The sequence below is a fragment of the Salvelinus namaycush genome, chromosome 20 (assembly GCF_016432855.1).
Source record: "Salvelinus namaycush isolate Seneca chromosome 20, SaNama_1.0, whole genome shotgun sequence".
NCBI lineage: Eukaryota > Metazoa > Chordata > Actinopteri > Salmoniformes > Salmonidae > Salvelinus > Salvelinus namaycush.
In genome coordinates, this window is record NC_052326.1 from 49,618,205 (window position 1) to 49,632,852 (window position 14,648).

General features: G+C 42.8%; 3 protein-coding genes across 4 annotated transcripts; 2 read left to right on the plus strand and 1 right to left on the minus strand.

The window, feature by feature from the left end:
• The first annotated feature begins 3,374 nt into the window (after window positions 1-3,374).
• Window positions 3,375-5,614, plus strand: LOC120064657 (E3 ubiquitin-protein ligase RNF182). Its single transcript, XM_039015281.1, has one exon. It carries the CDS (start codon window positions 4,209-4,211, stop codon window positions 5,016-5,018), a length of 810 nt encoding a protein of 269 aa, XP_038871209.1. The 5' UTR covers window positions 3,375-4,208; the 3' UTR covers window positions 5,019-5,614.
• A 2,194-nt stretch (window positions 5,615-7,808) lies between these two features.
• On the plus strand, window positions 7,809-8,835 carry zgc:109913 (regulator of G-protein signaling 9-binding protein). Its single transcript, XM_039016488.1, has 2 exons — window positions 7,809-8,010; window positions 8,300-8,835. The coding sequence occupies exons 1-2, from the start codon at window positions 7,809-7,811 to the stop codon at window positions 8,833-8,835; spliced, it is 738 nt and encodes a 245-aa protein (XP_038872416.1).
• Window positions 8,836-9,836: 1,001 nt separating this feature from the next.
• On the minus strand, window positions 9,837-13,691 carry ube2c (ubiquitin-conjugating enzyme E2C). Of its 2 annotated transcripts, none has more exons than XM_039016486.1 (7): window positions 13,428-13,691; window positions 12,790-12,898; window positions 11,974-12,001; window positions 11,769-11,855; window positions 10,418-10,622; window positions 10,184-10,243; window positions 9,837-10,025 (listed from the first exon to the last, which is right to left on the minus strand). In XM_039016486.1, the coding sequence occupies exons 2-7, from the start codon at window positions 12,888-12,890 to the stop codon at window positions 9,988-9,990; spliced, it is 519 nt and encodes a 172-aa protein (XP_038872414.1). In that variant the 5' UTR covers window positions 12,891-12,898; window positions 13,428-13,691; the 3' UTR covers window positions 9,837-9,987. The 2 variants fall into 2 exon arrangements, with proteins under 2 accessions (XP_038872414.1, XP_038872415.1); XM_039016487.1 differs by having other exon boundaries at window positions 13,424-13,512.
• Between the last annotated feature and the right edge of the window lie 957 nt (window positions 13,692-14,648).

Genomic DNA, 14,648 nt, shown 5'->3' on the forward strand with positions numbered 1-14,648 from the left:
TGCACTTGTAGTGTGCTGTGCTGCTCCTTCACTCTCCACTATCTCCCACTGACATTCTGGTGTGTGACTCATCGTCTCAGTAAACACACACAGAGAGAGCGAGGGAGAGAGAGAGCGAGCGAGCGAGAGGAGAGAGAGCCCATACATATGTGCTACAACTTGTTGGTCGACTATTTCGATGGAAGGAAAATTATTTCATGCATTTTAATGCCTGATAAAAAAATAAGCTACAGTTGAAGTCGGAAGGTTACATACACCTTAGCCAAATACATTTAAACTCAGTTTTTCACAATTCCTGACATTTAATCCTAGTAAAAATTCCCTGTCTTAGGTCAGTTAGGATCACCACCTTATTTTCAGAATGTGAAATGTCAGAATAATAATAGAGAGAATTATTTATTTCAGCTTTTATTTCTTTCATCACATTCCCAGTGGGTCAGAAGTTTACATACACTCAATTAGTATTCGGTAGCATTACCTTTAAATTGTTTAACTTGGGTCAAATGTTTCTGGTAGCCTTCCACAAGCTTCCAAGAATAAGTTGGGTGAATTTTGGCCCATTCCTCCTGACAGAGCTGGTGTAACCGAGTCAGGTTTGTAGGCCTCCTTGCTCGCACATGCTTTTTCAGTTCTGCGCACAAATATTCTATAGGATTGAGGTCAGGGCTTTGTGATGGCCATTCCAATACCTTGACTTTGTTGTCCTTAAGCCATTTTGCCACAACTTTGGAAGTATGCTTGAGGTCATTGTCCAATTGGAAGACCCATTTGCGACCAAGCTTTAACTTCCTGACTGATGTCTTGAGATGTTGCTTCAATATATCCACATAATTGTCCTCCCTCATGATGCCATCTATTTTGTGAAGTGCACCAGTCCCTCCTGCAGCAAAGCACCCCCACAACATGATGCTGCCACTCCTGTGCCTCACGGTTGGGATGGTGTTCTTCTGCTTGCAAGCATCCCCCTTTTTCCTCCAAACATAACAATGGTCATTATGGCCAAACAGTTGTATTTTTGTTTCATCAGACCAGAGGACATTTCTCCAAAAAGTACAATATTTGTCCCCATGTGCAGTTGCAAACCGTAGTCTGGCTTTTTTATGGCGGTTTTGGAGCAGTGGCTTCTTCCTTGTTGAGTGGCCTTTCAGGTTATGTTGATATAGGACTCATTTTACTGTGGATATAGATACTTTTGTACCTGTTTCCTCCAGCATCTTCACAAGGTCCTTTGCTGTTGTTCTGGGATTGATTTGCACTTTTCGCAACAAAGTACGTTCATCTCTAGGAGACAGAAAGCGTCTCCTTCCTGAGCGGTATGACGGCTGTGTGGTCCCATGGTGTTTATACTAGCGTACTATTGTTTGTACAGATGAACGTGGTACCTTCAGGCGTTTGGAAATTGCTCCCTAGGATAAACCAGAGTTGTCGAGGTCTACAATTTTGATTTCTTTTGATTTTCCCATGATGTCAAGCAAAGAGGCACTAAGTTTGAAGGTAGGCTTTGAAATACATCCACAGGTACACCTCCAATTGACTCAAACGATGTCAATTAGCCTATCAGAAGCTTCTAAAGCCATGACATCATTTTCTGGAATTTTCCAAGCTGTTTAAAGGCACAGCCAACTTAGTGTATGTAAACTTCTGACCCCCTGGAATTGTGATACAGTGAATTATAAGTGAAATAATCTGTCTGTAAACATTTGTAGAAAAAATGACTTGTGTCATGCACAAAGTGGATGTCCTAACCGACTTGCCAAAACTCTAGTTTGTTAACGAGAAATTTGTGGAGTGGTTGAAAAACGAGTTTTAACGACTCCAACCTAAGTGTATGTAAACTTCCGACTTCAACTGTATGTAAGAAGGGTCCCATAACATAATAGTGGTTTCCAGTGCCACATATCATAGGGCTTCCATCATCCCTTTGCATACCCAACCCCCGTGATGCACAAATTCTCAGTACTGTGGATTGTATTAAAGAGAGAGGTGTGTGTGTGGAGGGTGGATTGATGCCCGTGACAGAAAGGAGGTGATGAACGGTGACGAGGTAAATTAACAGAAGGGAGGGAGGAGAAAGGCAAGTTAAAGGGGGCTATAGACCCCTTTCTGCATTTACAAACATTGGCGCATGAGGGCGATGCGTGCAAGTTGGTGACAGAACAAGGGGGAGTTATTATAGAACGCCAGCAAAAAAAGCCTCTATTTACATGTTGCTTATGAGTGCATTTCACATTACTTTTGGATTATAATTGGATTTTAAGTCTCGTATGAATGTCCTTGCTTAATATAATGTTTGTCATCATCGCAAATCAACTGCATAATACTTTAAAAACTTTTCAACCAGTAAAATGGCTCTTTGGCTATCAATGAGGATATCAATGAGTGTTAGCATTCTAGCTAACAACTGCTGCATCAAAAATAGTTATTTTGCGAAGATCACAACCAAATATAACCTTAACAACTGTTCAAGCAAGAATCAAAATATCATTGCAAGCGTATGAGAACCCCAAAATGTTATTTTGTTGAGAAGTAATAAAAACTTGAATCTAGGCTATGTTGAATGGGCACAGATGGAGATGGCTTTCTTACTACCGCCAAGAGTCGCGCGCATCTGAGCGTGATGTCAGTGTGTCGTGTATTGAAATAGGATCTATTACTGGGGACATTGAGGATCACCACAGTACCTATTATGGATGATGAATCATGATAAGCCCATTAAAGGTTGCAACTGGAATGACATTGGATGACCATAAAGCATGAGATGAACGCTCTCTTCCGATGAAGGATGTAGCTCTGGGATGTAGGCTGTATGATAGTGATGAAGGATGTATCTCTGGGATGTAGGCTGTATGATAGTGATGAAGGATGTATCTCTGGGATGTAGGCTATATGATAGTGATGAAGGATGTGGCTCTGCGGTGGAGGCTGTATGATAGTGATGAAAGAGTGTGTGGATACAATTCTTGGATAAAGACAATAGGCTGATATTAAAGAAATGCTTAGACGCAAATTCATTGAATTAAGTATTGGTAAACTGGTGTTGACATTACCAACATTTTGACAACAACCTGACACCTTGTTTGTTCATGCACTCTGAAATGAAAAATAGAATTCTGTCAAGGTTGGTCATCTGTCGTAACTAGTGTGTATTTTTTTAAGGAGTGGGTCAATCCCAAACTGAAATAGCAGTAGGCTGGAATCAAACCCATGCAGCAACGTTATACTGTATATGCAGCGGCTTAGCCTGCAAGACAATCAAAAGGCCACTACGGGTTTTACATATATTTTGGATTTCCAATGTTCCCTAACATATATTCCCTTGTCTTCTTTCCACAGAGAGACCATGTTGCTGTACCAAGGTCCTGGGAATACCTATACTGGGAATACCACTGCCCCTCTCTAGCTGGATCATCTGACACCAACTCCCCCAAGATTTCCTGACGGATATAATCCAATTCATCCCTCCATATTTTGGATATTCCGATCGAAGCAACAGTGGCATTGGCACATGTAAACATGGTTCCCGCCTTCTATACACTTGTGTATTTTTTCTGTTTACGCATTTTACACATAACAGGGACTTTCAAAACCGGAATGTTCTCTCATTAAATTGTTCAAATGTTTTTGTCATTGGAAACTCATCTGGAGAGGAACATCTCTGATCCGAGGTGGGCATGCACTACGTTTGGGTAGCGACCAGTCATACAGCATTGTTGAAGATGTAAAGCTGTCTAACCTCAGTCCTATGCCCTCAAATGCTAATTTAGCACCATACATTGTTGTGAAAGTAAAGCCATACTCAGCATGCATGCTCAACTGTGAATACGAACTCTATTATTCAGGGTGTTCAGGATCAACCATGAACATATATCGGAGCATGATTTTTACCTGTGCAACGTAGGTGTGAATATTTACAAAGTAATACCGTACGTGAATGTATTTTTACTGTGAAAAGATGTACAAAAGTATGAGCCATCATATCAGGGTCTTAAATCATAATTTGGATTCCACTTCTTGTGAGCGTCAACGTGGACAATATTAATAACATTCACTGTATCTTCATACAAATCTTTTACAAAAATCGTACAAATCTTGTGACAAAACCGCAGCTGTTGTTGAAAGTGCAGGGTGTCTCTGGAACATAGCACTGCTGCATTAGTGCCTACATTTCTGGCTAGCTGGGCATCCCTCCCTCCCTTCTCTCTCTTACAATGAGCCAGAAGTTGGAGAAGTTGACCTTGGAGACGGACCAGAGCTGTCAGCCTCTGGTCTACACCGTGGAGGAGCTGGAGTGTAAGATTTGCTACAACCGTTATGACACGCGCACCCGCAAGCCCAAGGTGTTGGGCTGCCTCCACCGCGTCTGCGCCAAATGCCTGAAGAAGATCGTGGAGAACTCGTCCCCCAGCATTGTCAGCTGCCCCTTCTGCCGCCACGAGACGCACGTGTCCGACGATGACATCTGGCTGCTGCAGGACGACAGCAACATCCTGGCCATCCTCACCTACCAGGACCGCGCCAGGAAGAGTGGCGGTTCCATCACTCCGAGTGGGGAGGTGCTGCTCACTCCGGGCAGCCTGAGCGGGAGTGGCGGTGGAGAGGGTGGCTGTGGTGGTACTGGGGGCGGCTGCGTCACAACCAGTGAGCAGTCACACAGCTCCTCCGACTGCCTGGTCATCACCATCATGGAGGTGCCGGGCGAGTCGCAGTCATCAGACTCCATGAGCATGCTCAATATGGTGCGCCTGTACCGGCCCGCCAGCCTGGCCTCGCTGCCCTGCCACCTGCCCGCGCAGAAGTGCGGCGCATGGACCTCTCGCACCTTCCCCAGCTTCCTTATCGGCGTCCTGTGTCTAGTCTACTTCTCATCGCTGCCGCTGGGCATCTATCTTCTGATGATCCAGCAGCTCACCCTGGGAATCATCCTGGTCAGCCTGGTGCCCTCCACCCTGGTTCTGTGTGTCTTCTACGGCTTCTGTCAATGCCTGTGCCATGAGATCATGCAGTCCATAGCCACATAACCATGCCTCCGCTTTACTCCCCTTCTCCATCCTAATACCAATGTATTTCTATCAATGGATGTGACATAGCAAGACCTGTAAAAGACAAAGCCAAATCACCAATGCAAATCTATACCCCGTCCTTTTGTAAAATACACCCCCACCCCTTCCTTTTACCTTCTTCAGATAATACCAGCACTAAAACTTCTGAGTGACCACTTGGATTTGGATGTATGGCTTGACTATTCAAGACAACCTGTGAAAGGCCCACGGCCTGATGAATGGTTTTCTAATTACACAGCTCAACCTGCATCAGATTGCTGCCGTTTGTGTTCATGCAGCTCACCGGAATGGGCTTCAGTTATTACTGTGACGATCACCAAACTGTATTGTTCAAAAAGAATATGATCCTCTCAGTGTTAACCGTACTGTGGTAGAATACCCATCTGCTCGACCAATGGGCAACGGACTATGAAAACCCATAGTTTTAAGGATGTATTCAGACAGTCAGCAGTCACCATGTATACGCCATGTTCCTAGTTGCCTTTTAAAGGCATGTCTGTTTGTGCCCCTGCAGTAACTTAACGTTGTAAAACCTGTCTGTGTCATTGCATTGGGAACGGACAAACCGCCTAAACTGTTACTAGATATTTCAATAAAAGACTCAAGACACTTTTGTGATCTTTGCCATTCTTTTTTTAATTTCCCCCATAACCCACATTTCCTGGGCAACTGATTCCAATTTGGACTATTAATAGGATACAATCACATTGCTTATACTTAAAAATGAAGATGGAATAAGTTATGTAAAAATGCAAAACATGCAAGTTATCATATAGGAACACGACACACAGCTACATAAGAAGGTTCATGAACACTATCCACAAGGGACTGGAGAAATCAATGTATTATCCACAGTCGTCGTTTATGCTGAAGAGTTACCCGCAGTGAAAAGTGTACCATTTTGTGATGTGTGAATCAGTCGGTTCCAGCCCCACAGACCTATTCTGCTAAAGTGCTGACGTTTTGCTAACTCGAGCTAATTTTAGTGTTGTTGCTCCGGAGACCTGGCACATGGGAGCACCCCCATGGCATCGAAGGACCTCAGCTCCTAAAAGCTTCTTGTTAGCTATTACAGGAGAGCAACTCAAAGGAATATGTGGCTGGCACAATCAAATGCTGCTAATTATAAGAAACCTTACCTAGCACTAGAACTTAGAAATAGCATTAATCAACCACTATATGAATATGTTAGAACCACACAATTTGTGCAGAACCTGTGTCTAATGGTAACACTCCCAGTCTATTAGATCATGTCCACCATTTTTTTTTTTTTAAACCTTTATTTAACTAGGCAAGTCAGTTAAGAACAAATTCTTATTTACAATGACAGCCTACACCTGCAAAACCCGGACGATGCTGGGCCAATTGTGCTCTGCCCTATGGGACTCCCAATCACGGCTGGTTGTGATACAGCCTGGATTTGATTTGTTGTCTGTAGTGACGCCTCAAGCACTGAGATGCAGTACCTTAGACCGCTGTGCCACTCGGGAGCCCAAACTAGCAACCCTCCAGTTGATGGCTGGCCTCTCTAACCGCTAGGCTACCTGCCACCTCAACAATAAAAAGCATTCAAAAACACAACTTTAGATATGATTAGGGAATATGATTTGTCAAAATGTGTTGACATAAACCACTTTTATTTATGGAAGAATAGCAAGGGCACAGATGGTTCCATGGGCCTCAGCTGCTAGGGTTGGCCTAATTGAATAGTGTCTCCCTGAAGACCAGTTCCTGCCAGTGCCAGCAAGGAAACAGTAAGCAGGGGGGTGTGGAGGAGGAGCCCAATACTGAGGGCTCACTTTGAAGTTGCTCAGTTGTTTTCAGTCATGCTGAAGGTTGTCAACTTGGCCGTAGGCTATAAGAAAGCATGAGACCCTGAGGAGACTTCAAAACGGAGGTGGGTTCTTAATCTAGTTTGATTGTTTGGTGATGAATAAGTTGCAAAATAGCTATTAACTCTTGATTCCTAATGTCTTTATTTTGTGTTTCATATGTGGTCATTGTAATATTTGGTGGAGTTAGTGGCACAATATAGATTTGGACTACTGATAGTAATGCTAAGTATAAATGTTTATTGTAATATAAAAAGGGAGCCATATAAAGCAAATACAACATATTTTTACAGTGAAAATCATATGCCAATCATCAGAGATTACATTATTAATACTCAGGTCTATATTTGTTTTAAAATACCAGTCCATTTACCTGGTTTAGTGAGACTGTGTGAAGAAATGTATTAATTCCATCACAAGGGCCATGACTAGGCTATTGCTTGATGGGCTTAAAGACATCCACCAGTGATTTTTGTACTTTTACTGTTGAAAAGCGATATACCAAATACAAACACAGTAAAGCAAAAGGGTCTAAAGGGTCAAAAATATGTTTTGAGCAAAATAGTTAATATTTTTTTCTGACACAACCGCAAACGTCAAGGAGTATGGAATTCAAACACTTGGTCTGATGGTAATCGGTGATGTCGACGGCCTCCCTCCTTGCTTGAGGAGCAATGGAGAACAAAAGCCACCCCCACAACTTGTGCTGTCACGACATACCCGGACCACCTATTGCGATGTGCCTTTTGTTAGGTAACTCAGTTAAATGAGGTGAAAAGGAGACTGGAGTGTCACATTAAGGTCAGAGTGACAGGGCTGGGTTGGTTACTTTCTAAACGTAATCAGTTACCTAAATAAAAGGTACCTAGGCTGTCCAAAATTGTAATCGGTAATGTAGTTCTCTTCCAAGGTTCAGATGAATCGGTGGCGGAGATCAGTGGATGAGATCCAGGCCAGGAAACGGCAGGTCACAGAGTGTGAGCGTGCCCTGGAAGCCCTGTGCAAGGTGACTGCCTGTTTCCAACAGATGGCCATCTCTATCGGAAGTAACTCAGATGGCAGCTTTCTGAGAGAGGAGATGGACGAGACCAGAGCACTGGCTCATAGAATCTGCACAGGTAAGGCCACTATAATGCTGTTGAATGTTACATGAACCTCGAGATATGACCCCTTATTCAATCATTTAATGGGGTTCCACAAACAAAAGGTGACTGTGATCTGACCCCTTCCATTCAAATTCAGGTCAAATCTTTAAGTGCAACATTCTCTCAACCAATTGGTGTCTAAAAAAAGATAAATTGTTGACAGTACGGTCTTTTCAAAATCACAAGTGCAAGTACTTTGTATAGTGTAAATCATACACAAATTCCACTGTGAATAATTGTGCGTCGTCTCATCATAATCCAGGGTTGCACAGACGTCTGGTCCCTCTTTTGACAGAGAGGGCGACTGAACCTGGACAAGAGGATCGATTACAGGTGGAGCGACTGTGGGTTATTTTCCTCACTGGGCTAGAGAACCTCCAACAGGACCTGCACAAAGCCAGTGACTTAATAGACCGCTTCCCTTTGAAACAGAGGAATGACCGCCGGGCCCTGGTGAACACAGGAGCTTCAGATGGGGTCATTGGGGTGTCTGCCCGAGCTGCTTCAGTCCAAACCCCATGGCTAGCAGTGGAGGTGGAGCAAAACCCTGACCTAAAGACGCACATCACCCAGATTGACGCCCTGGTCAAAGAGATGCTCCAGAAAGTCAGCATTCCTTTCTGGGCAGTGGAGGCTACCCAAGAGGCCTGGGTGGAAGGCGCTCAGTCTCAGGACACTGCACACGATCAGGATGAGACTCTGGAAGAGATGATGGTGGTGTCCCAAGATGACCAGATGTCTGGGTGTTGTCAACCTCTAAACTGTAAGTTAGGCTGTATGTTTTGTCTATCGACCTGAAGACTGAGGTATACTCTTGAACTGTTAATGGTCAATAAAACTTCAAATAAAGCCTCATCATACACCGTGCAATAACAAGTAGCTACCAAAATGGCATTCCTGTGTACAAACTAAAATGGGCAGTACTGCAATTTTAAAACGACAGTACAGGACCGGCATTTTGCATAGCGTTCTTGTGTTGCATACACATGGTATAAATTAGGTTCTCTCATGCACAAGTAATTTCTATTTACTAATGAAAACTATGAACGTTAGACAAATGTCTTTAGACGCAGTCAAAGAACAAATGCTTTAAGGTATGATCAACTATAAAGATCTCCTTGATAAAAGGATAGATGTTTATGTCAAAGACCTTGTATACCTAGGTTATTGATTCATTTTGTAATACGCTGACTACACCGGGTGTGTGCATCGACACACACGCAGGTTGAAATAGCAAAACACCCAATATTAATTTGGTGACCGGTCGAAAGAGTCACGGACATTTAGCTAGCTAATTGGTCCCGGGATATAAAAATTGCGTTATTTTACCTGAAATACACCAGGTCCTTTCCCCCCCTTGGATCTTTGTGGGATTTTGACCCATTGAGTCACAAATTTGTGTGCCCTCTCCAACAACTAATCCACAGATAAAAGGGAAAACCTAGTTCGTTTCTTGTAATCGATCCTTCTGTGGACTTTATATGGCGGTTGGCAACCAACTTTAAGGTGCATTACCACCACCAACTGGACTTGAGCGTGGACCTAAATTCAGCTTTCAATCACCCACGTGGGTAAATGCTCCTAAAAACCAATGACGAGATGAGGGACTTGTGACACAAATAGAACCAAGTTGTATTTTAGCGCCTGGCTACAGAGACACGCGCGAGCAGTTTGGGTAAAATGATTGAACATATGAACATTTATTTTGTAACATGGCCAGTGTGGTCAGCATGTTAGAATGAACGTTGTATTGATTGCTTGAAATGTATTATGCAAATTAAATAAAGTCAAATGTTGACTGGAAAATAACCAATAAAGCCACGATTAAACTTTATTCACATAAAGTTTATACAAACATAAAAATATTATACAGACATACCCAGTATTTACATAATCAGAAGAAAGAAACACTTAAAAATAAAACACATGGCAGGATTGTAGGATATTGGGTCAGTTCTTGTAGGTAGAGTTCAAATGTGCTTTGAATGCTGTAAGAAAGACAGACACCTTTGTTCAATACCGTACAAGTTTAACAAAACTGTTTGATTCATGACACGAGTATTTACAGGGTGCATCACAAATGACCTATGGGCCCTGGTCAAAATTTGTGGGCACTACTGCAACAGACATTGGTCCATCTACTAACCTTCCTGGTTATGCCAAAGCTCAGCAGCAGCAGTGTTCAAGGGACTCTCATTGTTGGGCTCTGGACAAGACAGATTTTGGTACAAGGTTAGCAAAAACTTTGACAGTGGCACAAACCCTAATTTAAAAAAATAATAATAATTAGTGATTTGATCTCGGTGTGTTGATAAATCTGATCAGACCCCCTTATGAAAATGGTTGGGCGACAACGACAGACAATAAAAAGACACCTCACCTCCTAATAAACTCTGGATGGACAGCAGGATGGAACGCACATCGTACAGAGCTGACCATTTGTCTTTCAAGATATCCAGACAGATGAATCCCTGATCGTCAACGTTGGGGTGGAAACACGATGTGATGAACTTCACGCGTGGGGCTTTGTAAGGGTAGCCACTAGGGAATTCCAGCGACAGCTTGTACCTCAGGCCTTCGTAAACCTAAGAGATGGAAGGCTGACATTCTTTAATAGACTTATTTTTTTTTAACTGTACAAAAGCTAATCAAGGCGAGCATTTGAATGTTGATGGAAGACATGTGGATCTTGTTAAGGCGTCCGTATAACTCCTACCCGAAACAGTTCATGCATATATTCTGACGAACATTTGGTCGCCGGCAAGAGTTTGGCTGTTCATGCACACACATTTCTGTTCAGAGGCAAGCCAAAGTCCACGTCCCTTCGTCGGTGATTGGTCAAAAGTAGGTCAGTGTTTGTGGTCTTTCAACACGACAAAAAAATGCCACTGCTTCTTGACATACTGCTCGCTTAAACTGGAAGCCAGATGCACAAATACACAGCCGTACAGCTGGCGACCAAAGTCAGCGTGCATGCGCCCGGCCACCACAGGAAGTCGCTAGAGCTCGATGGGACAAGGACATCCCAGCTGGCCAAACCCTCCCAAAACCCTGATGAAACTGAGCCAATTGCGTGCTGCCTCATGGGTCTCCGGGTCGTGGCCGGGAGTGACACCTCTAGCACTGCCTTAGACCACTGGATAATCAGCTCTGCTAGGGCAAGTAAAATGGTCAGTGAGGCACTCACATGTCTGGAAGTAGCTAGCAAGTTAGACAACGTTAGCCAGTTAACGGCAGTCAAGCACCAAGCTAGCCAACGTTAGCCAGTTAACGGCAGTCAAGCACCAAGCTAGCCAACGTTAGCCAGTTAACGGCAGTCAAGCACCAAGCTGAGGTCAGAACGCTCGGATCAACACTAGTCCTCAGCCAGAGCGTCCACTGGCACTTCAGATTGAATTTACGAACACACCCCTAGTTTGATGTAAAATTTTGTGACCAAGATCTCCTCAGCAAATGTTTTAAACTAATGACAGATTTATTGAGTCATCTTACGTTAATTATATTTTGAAGAAGTGGCTACGTCGTCTCAAGTTCGACAAACTTGTATTGTTTTTCAAGCAAAGGTCTTTTAAGGGAGTACGCGCAGTCTGTTCGCCTAGCCGAAGCATGCCGACACCTTTACCCATGTTCATCTGGCAGGGTTACACACCATCTACATTACTGGTCTTACAATCTGAGCCCCTGCCAAGGATCCACTTTTCATGGTGGAGTAGAAATAACCCTTTACTTACTGTTCCCTGAGCGCCGTCTATCGTTCCGATCCACTTAAAAAGGTTGTCAGACTCTGGGAAAGCCGAGATCCCCTTATGTCCAGACATCTATATGACATGTGCAAGAAATAAACTTCAGATCTTAAAGAAATAGCTGTTTTCCAAAATAGATCAATTGACATCTCCAATTGTGATTAGGACATAGCCCTACACAAGGAACACTTACCATTAGTGTCATCAGCTCTTGTTGAAGTCTAGGGAGTAAAAAAAAAAGATACGTTTAAAATGTGCCCAAACTTTGTGCAATGACTAGCCCATATCCCAATGTAAGTAGTACTAATCACCCATCTTAAAAATCAGCTAACATGTAGGCTGTTACAGAACAATACTGTTTGGTTCGCTAAATGGCAATTTCTCTAGGACCATTTATTAAGACTCAGCCTTAGTATTACAGTAAGCAGGGAATAAATCTAGAGTATTCGCGGTAGCCTAGCGTTTAAGTGTGTTGGGGCAGTCACCAAAAGTTGCTATTTGATTCCTGAGACAACTAGGTGAAATAAATATGTCGACGTGCCATTGAGGAAGGCACTTAACCATAATTGCTCCTCTATGTCGCTCTGGATAAGAGCTTCTGTTAAACGACAAATGTACTCCGTTCTGCCACCTCTGCCCCACTAGCGGAGGACAGCTCCCGTTTAGCCTATTGAAAGAGCATGTCCTGGCACCCCGATGGTGTAACCAGCTTCCCCTTGAAACTATTCCCAGTTAACTGAAAACCCTACCTCTTCAAAGAAAGGGTATCCTAAATAATTGCAATGCACCTCCACAAAAAAAAGCCTTTTGTCAACAAACACTTGCACTTAACCCCCTCCCCACTAGCCCTGACTTTGCTGATCGCTACTTTGAGGAACAAATTACTTTGACAGATGGTTGTCCCACCTAGCCATCTTAAGATGATTGTAATAACTACGTCTCTCTGGCTAAGATCGTCTGCTAAATGACTAAAATGTACATGTAGATGACGGTAAAAAATGTCACAAACCTTTTAGTGACTGAGCCCTTTGCGGCACTCCCACCCGTCTCATTGCCTTTCAGAGCGGCTGTGGATGAGGAAGCTGCAGGGTCCATATTTTGAGAGGCCATACTTGTAACTTAATGGAATAACAATTCGAGAGGACGGTGAGTAGTTAGCAAAGTAGAACGTAATAAACAAAAAAAATAAGTTACTTTAAAACACTCAAATGCACGTCGTATCTGGCATTTTGCTTCGTGCTAGCAAGCCACTAACCACAGGGGTGTTGTCATGACGTTGGCTAAACAAGTTACAGTAGTTAGCTAGCAAACATTGGATTTGAAGTTGCCTTGGCTAGTTAACAGTAATTATTTAGGTTTGCATTGGCTAGCTCTGAGATCCTATGGCCTAGACATAACTGTCGAATTCACACCATCCAATGACACAAATGGGTATATTTGCTAATCATGTTAGCGCATAGCAAGCTAACGTTAGCTTAGTTAACGACGCAGTTAACGTTACCCGAGTGTCTTCTCGTTAGCACTGCAGCAAAAATAACGCTAACTAGCAAGCGGAATGACTTTCTAGCCAAGCTAAGGTTTTTTTTAAATAACCAGCACTGCCTATCATATACTTCTGAATGGATAATAAAATGTCGCCATACTTGCCTGGTGTTTCGGTTCTGTCCACCGACTCTATTCTTCTGCTACTGAGTTTTTCAAACTGTGTAGGTACCCGCCCACCCGTTTAAACTACCTTTATCAAATCGGTGTCACCACCCCGTTTACAAATGACCAATCGCAACTTCAGGTTTAAAACAAAGCAACGCTGTAGCAACCATTTGGAAGAATGCACTTACAAAACACTTCGATGTCATTGGGTGAAAGATCATTCGGAAGAGACAGATTTGCCTATGGTTGTACGGTCGCATTGAGTCTAACACAAACTCTGTGATTGAAGTCGCGTTCACATGCTAGTCGGAACTAGGAAATTCGGAAATTTCCTAATTTGCTGATTCGTTGAAAGCGGCACGTGTGTAACTACAACCAGTTAGCAAGTTTGACTTTTTTTTTTAGTTTCATAGTTCCAACTAGCACTTAAACGCGGCATGAGCAATAGTCGGTCGGCCAGTCATAATTATGGCTAAACCGCGCCCATTTCTACAATGTATATATTCTTAAAACCTAACCATACTAACACCGCTAGCCGTGTGCCTACCCCTAACCTTAAAATGAGACCAAAAAGCACATTTTTGTAGTCAATTTTAAAATGTAAACATGTCTCAATAATATATATTTACAGACACTATTGTGGAAGAGGTGAGGTGACGGTACGTTAAAATATCTCACACAGTTGCTTCATTATTTTAACGCAATAAACCATATAAAAAGGGTAGACATACAAGGGATATTTGAATAGAACGGCTGTAGATACAATTAAAACGTTCTGACAAACATACTGAATAAATCAGACATAGACAAATCAAAACCTTTATTTCTAAGTGAATAAGGTTGATTCACGTCTTCACTATATAAAAAAGTATATGGTCTAAAAGTTCATCATGGTCTATATGCCATGAAGTACAATGACATAAAAGCACCTGACATTGTAGAAACATTTTACAATATAAAATTGAGAATACAGTTGAAGATGGGAAAACAAAATGACTGATTTTACAAGAACAGTAACTCTTTATAGAACTCCTTATATCCAATGTGGGGGGAGGCACACCCCCTGGCCCCAATGACCGTTCTATTACCAAGGGGCCATAGGTTGCCATAGAGCCCCCTTAACCATTAGAGTACTGTAAGGATTGGTTTTTTTAAAAAGAAAAGGGGGGAGGGCATTTCTTTATCAAATAGAACTGATCAATTACTGGCTTGGCTATG